Source organism: Petaurus breviceps, unplaced genomic scaffold (genome assembly GCF_028583685.1).
Source record: "Petaurus breviceps papuanus isolate PSGF00001 unplaced genomic scaffold, PetGlider_PUasm1.0 90784, whole genome shotgun sequence".
In the NCBI taxonomy this organism is placed as follows: Eukaryota; Metazoa; Chordata; class Mammalia; order Diprotodontia; family Petauridae; genus Petaurus; species Petaurus breviceps.
The window spans coordinates 7956945-7980414 of NW_027187345.1; the positions used below are offsets into that span (position 1 = coordinate 7956945).

Below are 23470 nucleotides of genomic sequence, written 5' to 3' on the forward strand. Positions count from 1 at the left end.
CTCCAGAGATTGAACCTGGTCTGAGGCATATACATAGATCCAAAGTAGACAGGCTTCTCATAGAAGTAGAGAGCACATGAAGAACACCAGTTCCTTGTACCCAGCATAAGCTAGACAAAATTTTGAATATGATATAGCTGAAAAAATAAGGAGTCTGGAGAAATGGGTCTTGAATGTGAATCTTACCTCTCCTACCTATCTGACCTAGAGCAAATCACTTTATCTTCCTGGGACTCAGTTTGATCATCTATATAATATGAGGACTAGACTAGATGACCCCTAAGGTCCCTACATATGCAAATCTGGTAAGCCAGAAATCAACCATCTGTAAAACTGAAAATTGATTTTAATGATTTTGAGTTTTAAATTGGAGATGAACCCAACTAAAAGTTTTTGGGTTACAAGGTGTTATCAATACCACTTTGCAAGTAGAGATTTTTCTTTTAAACACACAAAGGACAAATGATAATTTTCTAAAAGAATAATAGATGTTTACAAAGTTACAAAATCACACTCTACTGAAACTTTAGGATCTATTGAATCCTAAAGATTTTGTAACTTTATGACTATATCTATAGATTCCATTGAGCTATATTTTAGGTAGAAATTAGTTTAGCAATAGGATCAGAGATTGAAGGTTGGAAAGGACCCCAGAGGTCATCATTTCTCTCCTTGTCTCTCCCTCTACCTCCCAAATATAGAAAAGCTACATTTAGCAAATGAGGTCACAGAGATCCAAATTGTGACCAAGGTCACAAACCAAGTTAGTGACAGCCTGAACTAGACCCCAAATTTAATTTCCAGGCAAGTTCTCTCCAGAATATCATTACTCACTCTATTGCTCTCTCTAACCCTAGGCAAAGACACCCTTTTGAAAAGTTAAGTTTCTAGTTCTATTAAAGTGATTTATCTTAGGTGATTGCTTTTAATTACTTAATTAACGGGGCTATTAAAGTTGTTCATGTGGTGCTTTCATAACCTTTGTGAAATTCAGTTTTCAACCAGATATCAAATGTCCTCTATGAAATAAACACCATTCAAAGGTTATTAAGACATTTCTCTAAGTAAGGATTTCTATTCAGTAGTGGACGATTGAACCTTATTGGATCACATTTGGTCAAAAAGCAGTGTACCTAAAAGACTTCATTCCAAGCCTTAACTCCAGCGCTTCCAAAGCTGTATGGCTCTGAGCAAGTCACGGAACCTGAGTTTACTTTCATCATGGGAATAAATACTTGAACTTGAACTGTATTCCTTATAGGACTGTTAGGAAGACAGCATACCCTTTGAACATGAGTTATGTCTAACCAATTTTTCATTTTCATGTTTTTTCTTTTTTATTGCCTTCTTCCCTTTACTTTTTTTTAGCCAGGTAAGTTATTTCATCAGTTTATGGAGCTCCCTCCATTAATGAAAATCAGCATCTGTTATGAAATTTAAAATCTTACAAAGTTGCCTGAGGGCACTGGGAGGCTAACTAACTTTCCCAGGGTCATGCAATATATGTGAGAGAATGCCCTTTGTTTTTTTTTTTCACATTAATATCTATTTTTTTTCAAGTAACAAGTTTTTGCCTGTAATTAATCTCTCCCTCAAATTCCCTCCCTCCCCAGCACTGAGCATTTAAAAAAAAACAACAACCCAAAAAACAAATTATTTAATACACATCTACATAGTACGGCAAAACAAATGACCACATTAGTCATATATGAAAATGTATGTCTCTTTCTGCATTGTAAGGTCATCACCTCTGTCAGGAAGTTAGTGGCATGTTTCATCATCATTCTTCTTTCAGACTGGTGGTTCATCAGTGTTTGTAGTTCTAAAGTCCTTTGAAATTGTTTTTCTCTATAATTTTATTGATATATAAATTGTTTTCTTAGTTATACTTAATTTTGTTCTGCATCAGTTCATAAAAGTCTCACAAGTTTCCTTTAAATTGTCCATTTCATCATTTTTTTATGTCACAATACATTAGTATATTCGATTTCTTAAGCCATTCTCCCATAGAACAATCCCTTAGTCTCCAGTTTTGGGCTACCATGAATAGAACTGCGATAAATATTTTTGATATATATTTTAATCTTTTTTTTTCAATTATCTTTGGAGGATAGACCTAATAGTAGTATGCCTGGCTCAAAGTTTAGTAATTTTGTTCCAAATTGTTTCCCAGAATGATAGGACCAATTCATAGCTATAACAACAACATGCTAGTGTACCTGTTTTATCAGGGTACCTCCAAAATGTGTCATTTTCCTGCAGTCATCTTTGCCAGACTGACTGATGTAGGTCCTCAAAGTAGTTTATTTGTATTTTTAAATTATTCATGATTTAGAATATTTTTTATATGATTCTTGATAGCTTCAATTTCTTCCTCTGAAAACTGCCTGTTCATATCTTTTGACCATTTATCTATTAAAGAATCACATTCATTTCTAAATACATCTCTTCCTCTACTCCTCCAACTCAGCAAGCCTACCTTTTATTTAAAAACAAACAAACCAAGAGAAATAAAAAAAACAGTTGAGTAAACTCAACCAACACAGTGACTGTACGTATGCAATATTACATACTACCTCTGCAACAAAGGGAAAAAACCAGGGGCAACCTTGGTTATTAGACAGTGATTTACCCAGGTGTAGTGGCAACCACACTGGCATACCCAGGATGGCTTCTAGCACAGGTTCTTAGATATGCTTTACTAGTAAAGATAGCTGTTTAAGGAGTCAACAATCTTTTTAATTACATTTACTAGTTCAGGAGAAAAGTCAGCTCCCTGAATGTCAGAAAAAAACAAGCAGAGAAATAAAGACCAACAGACAGGGCTTCTCACTGTCTGAGAAATTATCACAGATCAATAGACATATCCAACTGTCTGACCAAGACAATACATACATAGTTACCAGAGAGAGAAGCACCAACATCTGGGTTTTTCAAAGCTGGGGGATGGTGATGTTTGCTCCTTAACAGCTACCCAGAGTCTCATCTGGTCAAATCACAAGAACACTCTTCTAATCACTTCTTGAAAAACAAGCCTTCCCTAATCAAGCTTCCTTTTAATGGAACTTACTCCATGTAAGGCCTATTAATGGGTGGGGAAGATCTTAGATCCCATTAACATTATACCAGGAAAATGGCAAACTACTCTAGTATCTTAACCAAGAAAACCCTAAATGGAGTCATGCAGAATCAGATACTGCTCAACAACAATAACGCAAACTCTTATAATATGATCATTTTCTCATAGAACGTAGGGAACTTTTGTAAGAAAGGGAAAATTTCCCCAACTGAAGTTAATAGTTTGATAGTGATTTACTCATGGGCAGCTAGGTAGCCCAGTGGATAGAGTGCCAATCTTGGAGTCCTGGGGCTTGAGTTCAAATCTAGTTTCAAACTAGCTGTGTGACCCTGGGCAAGTCACTTAATCTACTTTGCCTCAGTTTCCTCATTTGTAAAATGAGCTGGAGAAAGACATGACAAACCACTCCAGTATTTTTGCCAAGAAAACCCTAAATGGGGTAACAGAAGATTCAGACATGACTGAAATGATTCAACAACAGCCAACAACAGTGATTTACTCAGTAGACTTAAATGTTCAATATAGAAGACCCATTTCAGGAAACCTGAAATGAGCCTTTTGCCAAAAGGTAGACTTAGAAACACAGCTATCATAATAGCAGTTCAATTTTATTAATATAGTGCTTTTTCATTTTTACAAAGACTTTTTCTTACAAGAATCCCACGTACTGCAAGTATTGCTGTCTTGCTTTTAGAGCTGGGAAAACTGAGGCTCTGAAATGTATGACCTTGGGCAAGTCATATACAAGTTTGTAATTGTCAGAACTTATGTCTTCCTACTCCAAAAACAGGGCTGCCTCATTTAAGTTCTGTGGGGAATGTGGGAATGTGGGAAATGAGAGACCCTCCAGCATTTCAATTAGGTTTTATTCAGTTTTGAAGTATCATCAGACAGATTCACAATGATTTTTATTTTTTTAAATACCAACTAGCATGAGAATGAATTTTCTGATGATGAAAAGGCATATTCCCTCAAAAAGGAGTACTTCCTCATTTGTTAGCCAGCTATAATATAATAAAATGCCTCCTACTTAATTTCTTATTTAAATTCTTGTCTTCCTTATAATTTTATAAACCAGTTCCCTCTTCAATACAATTCCAATCTATCCCTACATCTCAGAGTATTTGGCAATGAGAAGTTTCATTCTAATTTTTAACATTAGAAACACATTATATTTATTGAGCTCTTAAGTCTTCATGTTATACTAAGAAACTTACAGATTATAAATAGGGTAGCTCTTGAAAGCAGTTTTGACCATAATTAGCAAATCCTTTCTCCACCAGAACAGGACTTAATTGCCTTCAGCAATTTGTATTTACAGGTAATTAAGCTTGTTCATCCAAACTGATAACACAAACACTCTGAATCTTTCTTGGGAAAGACAAATAAGATTTGGATCTAGTAAGAGGGGTTAAAAAAAAAGACAGAAATCAAGAAATAATGGCCTAAAAAACTTAAGAATATGTCTAATAAATTCTATGATTCTGCTTTTATTATCAAGGAAAGATCATATCTCTCTACGTGAAGCAAACTGGCTCTCAATTTGAAATTAGCAAGAGGCGAAAAACCTGTTTGTAAAATGTTATGCTACTCTGAAGAAATGATATAAGCCCCTAGAAACACACACACACACACACACACACACACACACACACACCTGTGTTTACATTCACCCTTCTCTTCTATCAAGTGCATCCTCCCAATTCTTGGTTGTTGGGTGTTTGAGACCAAGAAAATAAAGAACAATTCCTTTCAGCATATTTCACAGCTCATGTTCTCTTGAACAGAGATATACAAAGCATTTTCCACACTGAAGGCAAACTTCAGAAAATATGTTAGGGACAAGTTGAACAAAACACCTCAGATTCAGGGATGGTGTTGGATATAAAAATCCCAGAGTATTTGTCCATTCTTTTTTTGGAGGGGGAAGGTAGGGCAATTAGGGTTAATGACTTGCCCAAGGTCACACAACTAGTTTATTTTTTGTGTTGTGTGTCTGAGGCCACATTTGAACTTGGGTCCTCCTGACTCCAGAGTTAGTGCTCTATTCACTGCACCACCCAGCCGCCCCTAAAAATCCCAGAGCATAACAAGGCCACTTTTCTATGGTAGGGTATGGATGAAGGATAGGAAAGAGATCACCGGGGATGGGGCAGCTGAAAGGAGTAGGAAACTCTTGGATACTTCCTGTTTTAATCAATTACCCTTGCCAGCTTGGTGCTCAGATGTTTCTACAATGCTGAAAGTGTGTAAATACTCCTCTAAATTTCAATGATCCCAAAGCAAAGTCCCCATTGTCCCACCCTTGTTATAGGTCTCTCCTCAAGACCCAGTATAAACTTCCCTAAAAGCTCTACTGCTGTGCTTGTGGCTTCACAAGCATCCTAAATGGTGATAGGCTCATCGTGATTCCACGTATTCAAAAGGCCAAAGTTCGTTAAGTCACAACGTCAGGGATACAATAGTACTCTCCTGTAACTCAGAAATCTTAATAAAGAGACAAGTGATGGTATCATCTTACGGATGTCATGGTCCTCTTCCAGAAGGAAAGATAAACAACAATGGGACACCAAAAAATGTTCAGTACTCATAAGGAATACTATTTGGTTATTCCCTTTTGCCACAAAGTTTAGCATACGTAAAAAAAATTATCTCTTGGTAAAGGCCTGTAACCCTACTAACCTAGTCTGTTATTTTACCAGTGGCATATTCATCTTCCAAAAGTTAGCCTCTGAAAAGATTCAACATGTTGCCTGTAACTTTTTTAATGCAAAATCTTTCAACATGATAAAATATGAGTAATTCTTCTGAGGGTAGAACAGAGGAGGGGAAAATGGATACAATCAATGGAAACCCCCAAGTTTTTCCTTAAATTTTGATCATTCTCATATGTGAGTCTCTAAAAATGGTCCCAAACAAAGATCTATGAAGTGAAGAAGGAGAGGAGGAAAAAAAAAAAGGCCATTTGTTTGTTGTTTGTTATTCTCATTTATATAAATGCTATAAATATGGCAATAGCTTAAATAAAATAAGGCTTTGGCACTCCAGACTGAGCAGTAACTAGCTACATTTGTGTAGTGGATTACTCATCACAAAAAGACTAGCAAGGCCTACATAGCTATTGAATGGGAATGCTATAGAGGGGGTCTTTGTATAGGTACAGATTAGACTAGATGACCTTGGAGGTCCTTACCAGCTCTGAGATTCTGTGAAACTATGACTCGGCAGATTCCCTTTCACCCACTTAGGCCTGCCTTCCCCAGTACCTGTGAACCAACAGCAAAGGTAGAGCACCCACTGCCTTTGAACCCTGACAGTGCGCTATAATATTTATCCATGAGAGCTAAGTAATACCTCCAGTTCCCATGTCAGGTTTTAGGAATAGGTAGACAGGGAAGAAGGCACAAAGAGGAAATTTGGGAGAAAAAAGTAATGAAAACAGGTGTGACTGGAGGGAGAAGAGAGGGAGTGTTGGCCTTGGAGATGCAATTCCATGCCATGAAGACCATAGCTACTGGGCTATGAATAGCTACCTAGTACAGAGAATGGATAATAATAAATAGCATTTATATATTGCATTAAAGCTTGCAAAGTGCTTTAAATATACTGCTTCACTTGATTCTCATAACAAACCTGTGAAGTACATGTTATTATCCCCATTTTACAGATGAGGAAATTGAGGCCGACAGAATTTAGGTGACCTGCCCAGGGTCACATAGGTTGACCTCTCTTTTTTTAAGCTTCTCCCATTCCAGTTCATTCTTCCTTAGTTACCAAAGTGATCTTAAAATGCGAACCTGACTATAACATCCCCTAGTCAATAAACTCCAGTGGCTCCTCCAGCCGCCCTCCAGGTTCAAATATAAAACCTGTTTGGCTTTTAACACACTTCCTACCTTTCCAGTCTTCACACATTGTACTCCTCTTCTACTTACTTTGTGAGCCAGTGACACACTGGCCTCCCTGTGGTCTGTTCTTCAAACAAGGTACTTTACCTCTAGACTTCACCTCTGCATCCTGACTTCCCAGGCTTTTTTCAAAGCTCAGTTAAAATCCCACCTTTCTCAAGAAGCTGTTTTCAGTTCTCCTAACTCCTCGTGACTTATCTCAGAGATGATCCCCCAATATTCTGTCTAAATCTTGTCTGAACATAGCTGTTTGCATGTTGTCTCTCCCCCAGATAGTATGCTCCTTGGGGCTAGACATGGGTCTTTGCCTTTCTTTATATTTCTTGCATATAGAGTGCCTGTTAAACATAGAGGAGACATATCAAATGCTTGTTGACTTGACAAAGCCAGTAAATGTTTGTGGCAGAATCTGAACTCAGAGCTTCTGAATTCCAAGTCCAACACGTGACCCACTACATCACCTAGATGTTTCCAATTCTAAAGATCAAACTAAGTAATTAAATGTATATTCCTGGGACGAGTGGGACTGAAAAGTTGGGGCATTTTCCAGTAATTCAAGAGGGGTATGAAAACAATGAAAGCATCTGCAAAGAGAAAGATAGATAACTCTTTATCCTTAGTTATTCCATTGGGAACCATGGCAATAAGGGGTGAGTTACTCTCAGTTACTCCCATACTATGAAGCTCTAGTTCAGTGTCAAACACATAGCCCACCTGCTGTGTGTACCAACTTCCAGTGCAGCCCAAACAAGATTAAATGCAATTGGGAGATTTTAACAAAATAAATATATGATAGAACATAGGTAATGTTAATATGCGGTTTTGCAAGTCATTAATTGGCCCAAAGGGACTTTTATGGATGATTCAGTAGCCCATATTTTTGTTTGAGTTTGACATCACTGATGGCTCAGATCTAGAGTCGAGAAGACCTGAATTCAAATCCAGCCTCAGACACTTACTAGCTATGTGACCCTGGGCAAGTCACTTAACTTCTGTTTGCCTTTACCCACTGGGAAGGAAATAGTAAACCATTCCAGTATCTTTGCTAAGAAAATCCCATGGATAGTATGGGGTCACAAAGAGTCATATACAACTGAATGACTGAACAAAAGAAATCGCTTATCTAGACTTTGCTCTTTACTTGTGTTCTCCTTTAGTAACACAGATTAATTATAGGGGGAGGGGGAAGGAGGAGGACTGCATAGCTTCCTATACCCTGTAGGGAATTTCAGAATTTCACTTTATTAGTTTTCAACTATTCCTACCTCTGGCACAGTGGATAGAGAGTTGGACCTGGAGGCAGAAGGACCTGAATTCAAATTTGGCCTCGGACACTTACTAGCTGTGTGACCTTGGGCAAATTACTTAACCTCTCTTTGCCTCAGTTTCCTCATCTGTAAAATAGGGGTGATAATAATAGCATCTACCTCCCAGGGTTATTATGAGCATCAAATGAGATAATATTTGTAAAGTGTTTAGCGCAATGCCTGGCAGATTGTAGTTACTATGTAAATGCTTATTCCTGGGTCAGCTAGGTGGTGCAATGGATAGAGCACCGGCCCTAGAGTCAGGAGGACCTGAGTTCAAATCTGGCCTCAGACACTTAACACTTACTATCCCTGTGACCTTGGACAAGTCACTTAATCCCAATTACCCTGCCTTCCCCCCTCCAATGTATATATAGATAGATAGATAGATAGATAGATAGATAGATAGATAGATAGATATAGATCTCTATCTATCTGTAACTATATCTATATATATTTATTGCCTTCCCAAAGTTTCTAGCAGAGTTGTTAAAATGAAGCAAAAAAAAAATTGACTTTTTCCTTCTCTGTTGATCCATTGCTAATGCCCACTGAAAAGTCTTAAAAGGTAGAGAAAGGGGTAGGTAGAAGGTGGAAAAGCTACCAGCTGCTGGGATCACCCAATTGAGAGCTGGTATTGTAAGAGGACTGGTCCTGCATAAAACCAGGAATACAGTGGTGCTCAATGACTAATGGCCCTTCAGATAATTCCCTGGAAAGCTTGGTGATCCTTCTAAGCAAAATTGAGAAGAAATGACTACATCCCAAAGAGCAGCCCCAAGCTCAGGGCCAGAACTGGATCTAGGAGTTTTAAATCAATCCTATTTTTTACACTGTTGTCAGAAGAATGCATAATTAAAAATTATTTTTTGTATTTTTTTGAATGATACAAGGTAAAAAGAAATTAAAGGGTTAAAGAAAGTAGATTTCCAAGGGAGGGTGCTGAGGAAAATTTTTTTTTAAGGGGGCAGTCAAGCAAATTAAGTTTGGGAACCTCTGCCCTAGACCTTCACTGTCCCGGAGCCAACTCCTTTCAGGACAAAAAGCACTACTTTTGTATAATAGAGTAACAAAATGGCCCAGAAGAAATGGGTCTGGTTAACATTTTTTAAATGATTAGATTGGCTATTTGAGAAATGATTTTTTAGTTACTAGCAGTCCTAGAACTTGAGGGAGTTCGCTTCTTAAATGGCAAATGCACTAAAATTGAGCAAAATAAAGATCTCATTCAAATGGCCGAATGAAAAAAGCTTTTGGTGGAAAAAAAAAAATGAAAATGACACACTGCTATGAAAAGGGTCCAAATGCCACTTAGAAGACAATACCCATTAAAATATGCCCAGTATGATAATGTAAGTTCTTTATGTGAATGACCCACATAACAAGCCTTATTAAAAACAGCCTCCTGCCAGGTCCTATACTGCAACATTGACCATGACCACATTCCTCTCCTTGGTATTCAAAACGTCAAGTTCCCTGGCAAATTTTATAAAGACACTGCACAAAGTGGGAAGAGAAGTTTGGAGGGAACACTCCTGAAAACAACATAGAATTGATCATTTATTTCCTTATTCTCTTCACTACTTCTCACCCCTGAGTCAAAAACCTTTTATAACATATGTGCCTTAGCATGTCTTAGGTTAGGCATGTACACAAACCCTTGCTCATTTAATTGTGGTTTTTTATTACCTTAAATATAATAGTCTTTCACCATCACCCTCATGAAATGGGAAAAAATGGAAAATAAAAAGATAGGAAACTAAATAAATCTAATTCAATTATGTCTACTGCATGTAAAGCTCTTTACAACCTGGCCCTATCCTATCTTCCCAGTCTTATTGAACATTACTCCCATTTCCACACTCTGAAATCCAGTGAAAGTTACTTTCTCTCTCTGCTCCTCCATTTTTCTTCTCCATTTCTTTTTATTGGCCAACCTCCATGCCTGAAATGCACTCCTTCCTCACCTCTGCCTCCTCAAATCACTCCTTTCCTTCAAGATGCAGCTTAATCACCCCTTTTACATATAAATCTTCCAAATACCAGTGCTGCCCCCGCTAAACTATCTTATATCTAAATGCTTTATATTTATTTGTATTTATTCTTCTTATGTTTATTCTGTCTATACTTGGTGTATTTGTGTTCTTACTGTATTTATGTTCTTTAACATCTAGCACAGTGCCTGGCATACAGAAGTTGTTTAATAAATGTTTGTTGATTTACTGAGAGACAAAAGAAAGTCCTATCCTCAAGGATCTTACATTTTATATATAAACTCACAATAAGTCAACATATAGTTTATTTTGTTACTCTATTATACAAAAGTCATGCTTTTTTATCTTGAAAGGAGTAGGTTATGGGACAGAGGTTCCCAAACTTATTTGGGCCTACTGCACCCTTTAAAGAAAAAAAAATTACTGTGTCCCGCCCTGGAAATCTACTTTCTTTAACCCTTTAACTTAAAAAAAAATTATGTCATTTAAAGAAATGCAAAATATTTGTTAAAAAAATTATGCATCTCAAATTTGATAATTTTTTTGTAAATTTGTGGGTTTTTTTCTGCATTGAAATTTTGATGATGCAATCATGTGACCATATAGTACCATATTGTAAACAAGCCATTACATGCACATATTCCTGCTGATGCATGCTGGACTTCCGGACAATTCGAAACATGTTTGACTACCAACACTCTTTCATTAAGTCCTGTAGGCAGATGATCACTGATCAGTTATAATTTGCATTTTGTGTGCTTATTTAGACAATAATGTAATCACTATGACTTCAACTGTTATATAATAGATGGAACACGTATGTACGAATAGTTTTTCAAAATTTTCTTCTCTTCTTTCCTTATGCTTCTACCACTCCCTTATTTTTATTCACTGTCCTGCTAGCTCCCTCCCTCCCCCAACCCTGTTTGTTCTTACACACACCCCAAGGGGTGGTATCATCCACTTTGGGAACCTATAGTAGGGTCTTCCACAAAAGTCAAGTTCAGAGAACTTTTCTCATCTGTAAAATGAGATGGTTGAACTAGAAAGCCTCTATAGTACCTTCCAGATCCAAATCCATACTCCTATGAACTTGGGATTACATTCACCTCTGTCCACTTCAAAATGTCATGCTTAGTAAGGGAAATCACAATCACTTGTCAGAAAAGTTGAACTTTTTTTTTTTTAAGCAATTGGGGTTAAGTAACTTGCTCAAGGTTACAAGGCCAGTTATTTCTGGGTGTGATGCTAAGTATCTGAGACCGGGATTCGATCCCCAGGTTATCCTGATACTGGGGCTGGTGCTATTACTCACTGAGCTACCTGGCCACCCCTAAAAGTTGTACTTCTTTTAGATGGTTAAGTTCCTCTTTCATTAATGGAAATTAATAATTTAAAAAAATGTCCTTTTCACATACTGTAGGGCTGAAGACATCATCCAAAGTTGGGGAAGTTTTTCTTTGTAGTATCTTTGTACATTATTTATGAGAATTGTCTTTCCTCAAACTTCACTCCTCAAAGAAGAGGTTCATTTTTTAGAGTAGCTAAACACATTGAGAAAAAAGTGTCTTCCTTTCATGAGAAAATTCATCTCTTAATGCTTTCTGTTCTGAATCTCAAAAGGGAATGGGGTGGGAAGTCCCACTTCCTCAGAACAAAACTCCAGCTTTCATGGCACTTGCATGAAGAAGCCCAGAAACTCAGAAAAGACTGCAGCTACATTTTAAGTCTAAATCAGTCACACATGACCATCTTACAAAGCTGCTAAGATTCTAGATATCTTATTTAAAATTAAAAAAACAACTTTTAGAAGTAAGTAAGCAAAGATACACTGTATAATTATTGGATAAACTCTCAAAATTCTGTTATTCCTTTCACTTCTCTCCACTCAAGTTACACTCCCTACAAATTTAGGAGCAGGCCTGACTCTCTCTCACAACTAAGGTTTTCTTTGCTTCTAATTTGATATCTCCAGTGTTAAGACCACCTGCTTTTCAAAGCTAAGACAATGACACAATGGCTTTCAATTGTGTTTCAAGTGATCTGAGTTTATGAAAAGCCCTTTTCTCCTTCTCCACCCACCCTATCAACTTTCTATTTGATCATGCAATAAATGGGAAATTGTTGGGGCTTTCTTCCCCCCCTACCTCCCTCAGACACTGAAAATTACAAGGGTAAAAAGGACACAGTTGCATTCAGTATAACATCTAACTTGAAATCACCACAGGTGGGCTGAGGTCTTTTCTATCATTAGTCAAAAACATTTATCAACAGATTGTCAGATTTCTAACATTTGTTGATATTTTTTATTCTTACTTTACCCTAATTTCCAAATATATTTGTCTTTCCTCAGCCACCCAGAAAGCCATCCCTTATATCACGTCAGATTTATTTATTTATCTATTCATTCATTCATATATTTTACTACATGTCATTAATATAATTCTGATTTGGAGGTTACAAAATGTAGTAGGGAGCTGTGGCTCTCCATTCCTACTTGTTTTTCATTCAGTACAATAACACTGTAATTTAGCATAAGATATCAAGAACAATATGTCTACCTTTGGATATAAAACAACTCACTGAAAGGCATTCTGTCATTGAGGTTCTGGTCAAAATAGAGAATGTTTAAGTGTTTAAGTGTAAACACTGTCCAAAGAAACCCTGAATTAGAGGTGGGGGAGGATAGGCCAGGAGAGGGCAACTAGGTGGTGCAGTATAAGTGTTGGACTTAAGAGTCAGGCAGACTTTTCTTCCTGAGTTCAAATCTAGCCTCAGATACTTACTAGCTGTGTGACCCTGGGCAAGTCGCTTAAGCCTGTTTGCCTCAGTTTCCTCATTTGTAAAATGTGCTGGAAAAGGAAATGGCAAACCCCTTCAGTATCTTTGCCAAGAAAAGCCCAAATGGGGTCACAAAGAAATGGACAGCACTGAAAATGACCAAACAAAGGCCAGGAGGAAAAGGATGGAAGGAAAGACCCTGAAAAGTGAGAGGTTTTTTCCAATAAAGTTTAGTTTATTTTCCAATTTACAAATAGTCATGTAAGCTTAAAGACTGGTCACCAACATAACTAGTTATATCGAAATTACATTAATATTCACTTTTTAGGAATGTTAGGTTAAACAATTTCATAAGAATGAAATTTCTGATTCTCACTTATTTCAGCAGATGTAGTGTGTGGGGGGGGTGTGGGGGGGAGGGCAATATTATTGTTCATCCAAGGGGACAGACTCATCCTGTGCCATTCCTGCACTGGCTACATGATCTCTGATCTGCTTACTAACCTCCACCAGTCTCACATAAACCTTTTGTGTACCTAGTCAGACTATTTTGCATGTCAGATCTCTCCTCATAGATTCTACAAGGGCAAGGAGCATATGTATGTATGTATGTGGGTATGTGTGTGTGTGTGTGTGTGTGACTAAATGGTGTATTTCTCCTACTACTTAATAAAAGGTTCTACAAATAGTAGCCACTTAAAAACTATTTACTGAATGAATGACTGGTGAGTATGGTAGGCAATTTGGAGCGATTAGTGCTATGTAGGACTGAACTCTTCTGATGTTTTGACAGCCCTTTGAATGTCACTGATGTGGGTTCTGCCTCCTACAGTGCAGATCACAAACAACCATCCACCCTTTCTTATTCTATGCAATTCTTATTCATGTTTTCCCTAATTTTCTCTGCTGGAGTTCTACCCAGAATTCTGAGCCTTCTTCTAGGTCAAAAGTTCTCAATCTGGGGCTTATGAACTTAAAAAAAATTTTTTTTCATACCTGTATTTTAACATTATTAGTTTCCTTTAAAATATTATAAATTTTATTTTATTCATTTAAAACTGTTATTCTGAGAAGACTGTTGGTCAATAGTCAATAAACTAAAGCTATTGGCCAATAGTCCATAAACATTATTTAAGCATGTACTATGTGGCAGGTATTGTACTAAGTCCTGGAGATACAAATGGAAAAAAAAAAAACAATCCTTGCACTCAAAGAGCTTACAGTCTAATGGGGGAAGCCAACAACAAAAGGAAAGGGATAAGGAAGACATTTCATACTGGACTATGATGTAGAAATCCTGAAAAAGTCCAAAAGCAATGTAACTGGTGGGAAATGGGGAGGAGATTCTGTAAATGGAGGGTGAACTATAGTTTGGAGAGGATTTTGATCCATAAAATCTAGAGTAATATACACACGTGTATATAAGCGTGTGTGCATGTGTGTTCGTGTGTGTTCACGTGTGTGTGCATGTGTGTGTGTGCTCAGGAAGACCTAAATTCAAATCAGGCCTCAGACATTTAGTACCCCTGAGATGTCAATCTCCTGGGAACAAGATGACCCTCTCAGAATAAACTCCATCACTTTTTTTATTTTATTTTTATTTTTTGCTTTTTGGAGGGGGGAAGGCAGGGCAATTAGGGCTAAGTGACTTGCCCAAGGTCACACGGCTAGTAAGTGTTAAGTGTCTGAGGCCAGATTTGAACTCAGGTCCTCCTGACTCCACAGCCAGTGCTCTACTCACTGTGCCACCTACCCACCCTAACTCTATCACTTCTAATCTCATCACTATTCTGATAACTCAAGCCTTGAATGATATCACCTCCCTTAGCCTCCACTCCCCTCTGGCTGGAGGACTGGATAGCAGAGGACCAAACTCCTCCCAAAGTCTTCCTTTATAGAGGGCAGAAATTGGACTCTCAGCTCATTCCATTCAATCTATTCCCCTGCCTGGGTTCAACTCCACTGAACAAGATGCCCCTGCCCAGGCTACCCCTCCATGTGCTATGCCCTCCCCGCCTCACTTTCCCATTTCATTTTGTGTGTTTCTCCTCACATTAGATTGTAAATCCCTTGAGAGCAGATTTCACAGTACACAAAATGTTCACTGAATTGAATTTAATCTCTGTCTTCCTCAGTTTCCTCAACTATTATGTGGATAACAATAGCACCTACCTTCCTGGGTTATTGTGAGGATCAAATGAGATAATATTTTGTAAATCACTCAGTACAGTGCCTGACACATAGTAGGTACTTAATAAATGTTTATTGATTGATTGAAATGAGATAATATTTTGTAAAGCACTCAGTATAGTGTCTGGAGTACAGTAGGTACTTAATAAATGTTTGCTGATTGCTTGAAAAAAGATATTTTGTCAAGCACTTTGCACAGTACTTGGCACACAGTAACTTTTTTTTTCTTTCTGGAGGGGGGAAGGCAAGGCAATTGGGGTTAAGTGACTTGCCCAAGGTCACAGGGCTAGTAAGTATTAAGTGGCTGAGGCTGGATTTGAACTCAGGTCCTCCTGACTCCAGGGTCAGTGCTCTATTCACTGCACCACCTAGCCACCCCATTAACTTCTTAATAAATGTTCTGCCCCCCCCCTTTCTGCAGCAGTACAAGGAAGGAGTGGAATGAAAAGGGAGAAACCCTTTTTTATTCTTTCTCAAAAGTCATTAAAGGGCCAAGCATGGTGGTGTGCTCTTGTAGTCCTTGCTCCTGGAGGGCTGGGGGGGTTTAGAGCTGTAGAAGGGTTAAAGCCAATAGGATGTCCACTCAATCTAACATCAGTGTAATGAGCCCTGGCAGCAGAGAGCCACCGGACTGCCAAAGGAGGGGAGAACAAGCTCAGGTCCAAAAACTGATCAGGTAAGAGCCTCCCTGAGGATCAAGAGGTGGGTCCGCTGGTGAGTAGGTAGCCATTACACTTTCAGGCTGAGTCAGATGGTGAGACCTAATCTCAGAAAAAAAAAAGTCATTAAAGGTAAGTTTCTAGGATGGCACAGAGAAAAGAACATTGGCTCTGGGGTCAAAGGACCTTGAATCAAGTCCTAAGTCTGATGCTTACTCTATGTGTAACATCAGGCAAGGCACCTTACCTTCCTAGTCCTTAGGATCACAAGGAGGGGGTTAGACTGGGGACCCACAACTCTATGTTTTTATTCCTATGATCCTATAACTTGGGATTCTGCAAGAGAATGGCACAACTGAAGGAAAACCTGTTGTTCAACATGTAGTGAAAAGTTTTATTTGGGAATACTTTAATGAATTTTCTGCACCCCTAGATAAAGCGGGCGCACATGTGAAATGCACTCCATCCAAGAGACAGCAAAGAATGAATTGCAAGGCCTGGTTGCCTTCAGTGAAATAACCTCATCTAGTGTCATTCTCAGGCAGAATTTTGGCAGAGTAGAGCTTGTCCAACATGCCAAATGATCATTCAGTCTTCTGATGGACTTGCAAAACTAGTGTAGAGGATAAAAATAAGTCACTGCTTTAAAATGTATAATACTTTCTAAAAAACCAAAACCTACATTGATGAGGTGTGCAAATAAGATGAGAGGAAACAAGGAGGGATTTTTCATTACAGGTGAAAAGAACCTGATTTAAATGAGTTTGGCTTGTCATTTAAATTGGCTGGGTAGAGTTCAGTAAAGAGAAACAATGGGCAAAGCAAGGAAAGAAAAGAAAAAACTTATGAAGATTAAACAAGGCTCTTTGAGGAATAATTACTATGTAAAACCATAAAAAAAAGTCTATCTTTTGAATACAACTTATAAGATCATCCCACTGATGAAAAGAGGGTAGGTAGACTCAGTACAGGCTTATAAGATCAGTAATTTTTTCAGCTTGGGATATGACTTTTTTTTTTTTTTTTTGCTTTTTGGAGTGGGGAGGGCAGGGCAATTGGGGTTAAGTAACTTGCCGAAAGTCACATCGCTAGTGTTAAATGTCTAAGGCTGGATTTTAACACAGGTCTTCCTGACTCCAGGGCCAGTGCTCTATTCACTGTGCCACCTAGCCGCCCCTTGGGATATGACTGTTTAAAAAATTTTATTTGGCATCTGGACTTCTGATTTCATCATTCCTTCCAATGAGGAAACTCCCTTCTACCAGTAAAGATGGGCAAGTGTTCTGCAACTTACAAAACTGACTAGGACAGTGAAAAGTAAAGGAAATTGCCCAGGGTCCCAGAGCCAGTGTCAGAGCTGAGACTTGAACTCAGGTCTTCTGGAACTTGAGGCTTGCTCTCAGATATGTAGCTGGCAAAACAGAATTATTAGGGGCGGTTAGGTGGTGCAGTGAATAGAGCACCGGCCCTGGAGTCAGGAAGACCTGAATTCAAATGCGGCCTAAGACATTTAACACCTTGGGCAAGTCACAACCCCAATTGCCCTCCAAAAAGCAAAAAAACAAAAAAAAAAAAACCCAAAACAAACAAAAAACCCAGAAGTATTAGAGGAGACCTTGGGTATATAAACAGCACAAAATGGGCTAGAAAATGAAATCAATGAGAGCAGATTTTAAAAGAAGCTAGGTATTGATCTTTTTTTTAAAAAAAGTTTAACTTGCATTATTTTTATAATTTTATTTTTAATTTATGAAATAAGCATTTCCTTAACAATATAATAAAAAAGATGATTACACATGAAAACTGCAAATCTATTATTTACAACTTGCTATTCCTTTTAAATATATAATAGTTATCATGTAAATTTCTTTTTCCCCTTTTTTCCTCTCCACTCTCCCCCATTCCCATTATGGCTACTATTAGACACAAATGTGTATGTGTGTATAATCATTCAATACACATCTTCTATTTATTGGTTCCTTCTCTGGATGCTATTGTGTCTTCCTTCATATATCCTTTGTAGTTAATTTGGGTATTTAGAATAATATTGATCTTAAAAAGAAAGAACTCACACTATATGTATAGATACAGACAGAAAGATATAAATAGATATATCTACATCTATCTTATATATATATATGTGTGTGTGTGTGTGTGTGTGTGTGTGTGTGTGTGTGTGTGTGCATATACATATATGCAGGGGGAGAGGGAGAAACTAGGAAAACGGGGGGGGGGGAAGCTGTTTTTTATGTTGAAGGAGAAAAAGTAAAAAGGGCTCTCCATCACACCATTATACAGAAACAAGCTCAGTCATCAGAGAACATTGCATCTGGAATCAGGAAGAACTGTGTTCAAAGGCCACCTCATACACTAACTATGTGATTCTGCTCATAGATTAACCTCTCTGTAGTTTAGTTGCTTCATCTTTAAAACAAGAGGGTTGGAGTAGATGGCCACTAAGGCACCTTCCAGGTCTAAACCTCCTAATGTAGGAATCCCAATGTACCCAGGTGAGAATGCTACTTTCCTTCTAGGCAAACATTTCTGTGGATAAATCTTATTTCCTGTGGATCCCAATGTTTTGGTTTTTTTCCTGGGAAATGATTATAGAGATGTTCAGAGGGGATAAAGGACATTTGTAAAGACAGATGAAGCAAAAGCTAGTATTCTTCCAGTTACCAATGCATCACAAATGCTTTGCCTTTGCATTTCTCTTTTTTTAACTCTTTCTCCTTGTGTCATTCCTATATACCTGCTCTACTGCCGTACTACATTCCCTCACTGGAGTGAATGTTCAAAAAAAAAAAATTCAAACTGTTTTAAAGTAGGTCAGGCAACACAGAGTTTGAATGAGTTCTGAGGTTTTGTTTTTTTTTTAAACTTAAATTTATTTGTAGTAGAAGGAATGATCTGTTGATTATGTGTCCTGGCAGTTATTCAGATAAAACAAATTATGATTATTATTAAACTGAAAACACTATTAGCTAGCACATCTGGGTGGAAGATGGCAATGAGAATCTGGATCAAGAAACAAGACAAGAATATCTGAGCTGGTTGAGCACCACTCAGAGTCATAAACTGGGATCTGCAATGGGGGCAAGTACTGACTAAGATGAGTAAAGTAGGAAAACCTGGGGCATCAGAACAAGGTAGTCACTGGGGAAAGGTGCCCTGTAAAAGCACCTCCAGCCCACCATCTGCTAGCTTCCTAGCTTAACTATCCTTATTATTACTAGGCGCTAAGTATTGTTGTTTCTGTGCTGCCAAAGAATTGCAAGAGCTATTACCATGCTCTAAATTTGTCATCCTTGGAGTAAGCTCCAGTCACTCCCCCCTAGTTAGAGCTCTGAAACGACTTGAGATAAAACCCTGTTAGTATAATTGATCTGTCACAAATTCATTAACTGCTTCTTTTCACCCAAAGTTGACAACAAAATAAGTATACTTGAAATAATTTTTCAGTTAATTCATTTTGTCTCCCAGTATGAAGAACTTTACTAGGTGGAGAGGGTTTTTGGTGTTTGTTTGTTTTTTTAAACTACTTAAAAGTAAAGAATGCCTTGAGAACTGTAAGTGTTTTTTTTTTATAAGAGCTTATAAAATTGTTGGCAGTTCCACAGGTATTTTTCTTCAAACAAAAATGACATCATTGCTGAAATTTCAAGAAGATTGGCCTCATTTACTCTACTTTTGGTACGACATATTGTTTCTGTTGAACATCAATTGGCTTTTCTATTTCTACTGGAAGATATATGTCATAACTATTTTTAGCATGCAAAGTCTGGTTCTATCACTTTTGGAATTCAACTAGCAGACAATCACCCTTTAGAATCTGTCTAAAACTAAGCACATACAATTTTCTAGTAGATGGAGTACTCATTAGCAAGTGATCCACTCTGAATTATACTTGACTAAGAGTCTAAAACACAGCAGAATTTAGGTAATGTTACATGTCAGTAAAGGCAATATGGTTGTACAGGATGAAAATGAAGACTAAGACTTCTTAGTCATTTGTTTATTATATCAATCAATCTGTAAACATTTATTAAGTATTTGTTATGTGCCAGGCATCGTACTAAGCTCTGGGGATACAAAAAGAGGCAAAAGACGTCCTGTATTCAAAGAGTTTACAATCTAACGGAGAAAGACAATGTGCAAACAAATATAAATCAAGCTATATGCAGGATAAATAGGAGATAATTAACAAAGAGAAGGCGCTGGAATTAAGAGGGGTTAGGGAAAGTTTCCTGTAGAAGGTGGGATTTTACTTGGGACTTTAAGGAAACCATGAAGTCAGTACCAGCTCAGGACCAACCTGTCATTGTTAGTTAAAATTCAGTTTGTCACCCAAATTAATATAAAGGACATATGAAGACTCTATCTGTATCCAGAAAAAGAACAGATATATAGAATTATGTATAGAACAATTTTACATATATGTATACATATTCATATATGTGTGTATATTTTATATACATACTTTATATACATTGGTTGTGTCTAATGGTAGCTATCTCCAGGGCGAGGAGGGAGGGAAGAAATAAAGAAAAAATTTACACGATAATTTTGTTGTATATTTGAAAGGAATAGCAAGTTGTGAATACTAAGTTGGCAATTTCATTTATGATCATCTTTTTTATTTTACTATGTTATGGAAATGTTTGTTTTACTTCATAAATTAAAAATAAAATAAAAAAGAACTACAAGAATGAATGGTAAAATTGTTTATACATGTAATTGGGGAAAAATAAAATACTAAATCAAATTTTAAAAAATTCAATTTGTTGTCGAACTCAAAAAAGTGATAAATTTTCTGGATTAGGGATTTAACAAGTGCATAATCTTACCTAAATTGACCCACTGTTCAGTTATTCACACAAATCTATTCCTTTAGTTCAAAAATTGAATAGTAAGACCATACCCAAGAAGTGGTCCAAACTGTTTTTCTTGCTCTCAGTGACTTCTGGGTCAACAAAGAACTAAAGATAGCATGGCCCAGGCAGTAGAGATTATAACAACCCAGCAGGTAGGAGACATCAGGTCTACTTTTCTGAATGTTGACAAAGTACAGCCTTGACCTTTTTGTCTCCTTGTACTGTTTGGCATTTTGATATCCTTTGATGAAAAATTTTATGAATGCAAAATATCTTTGTAAGCACAGGCTTGTATTATTTGGAAGTATCACTGTCTATGATTATAACAGGTAATCAAAATGCAACAATATTAGGGTTATGCTAAACATAAGTTTGGTGTGGTCCTTAGATGCCTTATAAGTAAGACACGGCTGATACTAACATTCATACAAACCAAATGAGTAGACAACAGGGATTCTTACCTTTTTTGGGGGGGAGGCAGTTCAAGTCATTCTCTAGGATATAATTAGCTTTGTTTTTTGTTTGCAATTTTTTCATCTTTAAAAAATTCCCTTACCTTCACAATGCTTTTTAAATCTTGTACATAGGTCCTCTCAGTCTCCAGAATTTCTTGGACTACTCTATCCACATAGAGAAGTTTAGGACTTGTAGTAGATTCTGCAACCAGGGAGAGGGTGCCATTTTTGCTTGTTCCTTTTGCTTCAGTGGTCCTCGGCACTCCCTGCCACTTTTCATTGTTTTCTTCCATGTTCTGTTTCTCCTCTGGGGGATTCCTCCGAACTTCACTGCTGGAGAATCTCCTCGTTGGCATCAGCTCCAGTTTTATGGCCCCTGTTTCCTTATCCTGGTTATTGCACAAGCTCAGATGGCCATTGGAAGCTAAGGTCAACCTGCTGCCGAAGGAACAGTGGCTATCCCTGGAAGAGGCAGAGGAGGATGTGGAGCTAAAACTCACAGGTCGGTCGCTGTCTGACAGTTCCATGGTCTTTGGTCCAAGGTAGGAGAAATGTCTTTTCTCTTGGTGAAAATCTGCCTTGGAAATGGCAACCTCTCTCACAGCTGGAGAAGCCTGAAGAGGTAACTGGTACTCATCTAAATGTAAACAAACAAAAAACAAATAATAAAACTGTTAAGAATAAAGTTTGTGCTAACCAGAGTCTTAAGAGATGACTTTGGAAACTATACTCAAATTCCTTGTGTCAGGGGGAGAAGACAACTGCAAACTGCATTGACAGAAGGAAGTACACATTTTATCTGAGCTGGAAGGCTTAAGGCTTCCATTGTAAATATAGCTCCCCAATCTTGGACCCAGCACCCATTATGCCTTCCTCTTAATAATCTAGGATTCAGACTTGACATTCCTGGTACATGACATTCCATCTCTTGGTACTGTCTTCTTGTACATCCCCCATTCTTGGAATGCTCTCTCTCCTGACCTCTTGGAATCCTCATCTCCTACATAAGGCTTTTCCTGATAACCCCAATTATTAGTGCCTTTCCTGTCTGAGATTACTTTGCACATATTTTATATTGATTTATTTGTGAACCATGCCCTGCCCCAACCTTCTATTGAATGTAAGTTCCTTGAGGGCAGGCACTATTTCATTTGTAATTATTTTACCTCCCATACCTAGCATACAGTAGGTACTTTAAAAGTGGCTGATGAGTTGCATGCTAAAGAGTTATATAGACAATTATCTTGATTTTATTGGAAAAGGAAAATGATAATAGCACTATCTCTGTAGCCTCATAAAATCCAATGAGGGCTTTCCAATCATGCTTAGGTTTTGTTATGGTTAGTGAAAGAAATCTCTGATATTTTTATCTTTTTTTTTTTTAAAGAAGACTGGGTCTCCTATCTCTAAATCTATGATTCTATGAGTTCTAAACTGTTCTATACTTTTCAGAGTTAAAACAAACACTTCAATTTATCAGAAGTACAGTAATTCATTCATTCTTTTACTTAATGTGACAAAAATTTAGTGTCTATCATGATAGGCATTATGCTAGGAAAGGGTTATACAAAGATATGACAAAATCCCCATGCTTCACTTTTTATGAAACTTTCTCCAATTTCTTCCATTCAAACAATCACCTTATTTTTCAGACTTTCTGAGACATTTATTTTGACAACTTTCTAGTGCAATTATTAAATAATGTACCTTATACTTAACCATTTGTATCCTATTCTCTTACTAAACTGTAAACCTTACTATGACTACGACGTCCCCTAGCACAACATGCTATATACAGTAGGAACTAATGTTTTGGAAGGAATATGTGAAGTGACATTTATAGCAATTAACCTGCAATATTCTGAAGTAACTATTTGTCAAAGAAGAAAATGAATATTCTTTGTATGATAAATATGTTCACTATTGGGTAACTAGAATATTTGACCAAAACAGTCTAGTCCCAACTCATGGTTGTTAAAAGACTTAATAGAATTAATACATTTACATGGTTAATGTGAATAGTTGAAATGAATAATTGGATTGGAATTTATAACTGAAATTGGAATAATTAAAAAAAACTTTTTTAAAGTAACAAGACTAATAATATTTAGAAGAGAACATTTAGACACTCTTTTAAATATCAATATGAGCCAAAATAGTCATTTAACAAATTGAGTGCTTCTCTCTCTCTCTCTCTCTCTCTCTCTCTCTCTCTATCTCTCC

The 23470-nt window shown here is 37.3% G+C and overlaps 1 protein-coding gene across 6 annotated transcripts in view; it reads right to left on the minus strand.

The window, feature by feature from the left end:
- The window catches only part of PLEKHG1 (pleckstrin homology and RhoGEF domain containing G1), a 280152-nt gene that overhangs the window by 82839 nt on the left and 173843 nt on the right, over window positions 1-23470 (minus strand). For all 6 annotated transcript variants that reach the window (XM_069069687.1, XM_069069688.1, XM_069069689.1 and 3 more), the window contains one exon: window positions 21349-21884. In XM_069069687.1, the coding sequence (XP_068925788.1) occupies window positions 21349-21774 (426 nt within the window). In that variant the 5' untranslated portion in view covers window positions 21775-21884. The remainder of the gene's footprint in view (window positions 1-21348; window positions 21885-23470) is intronic.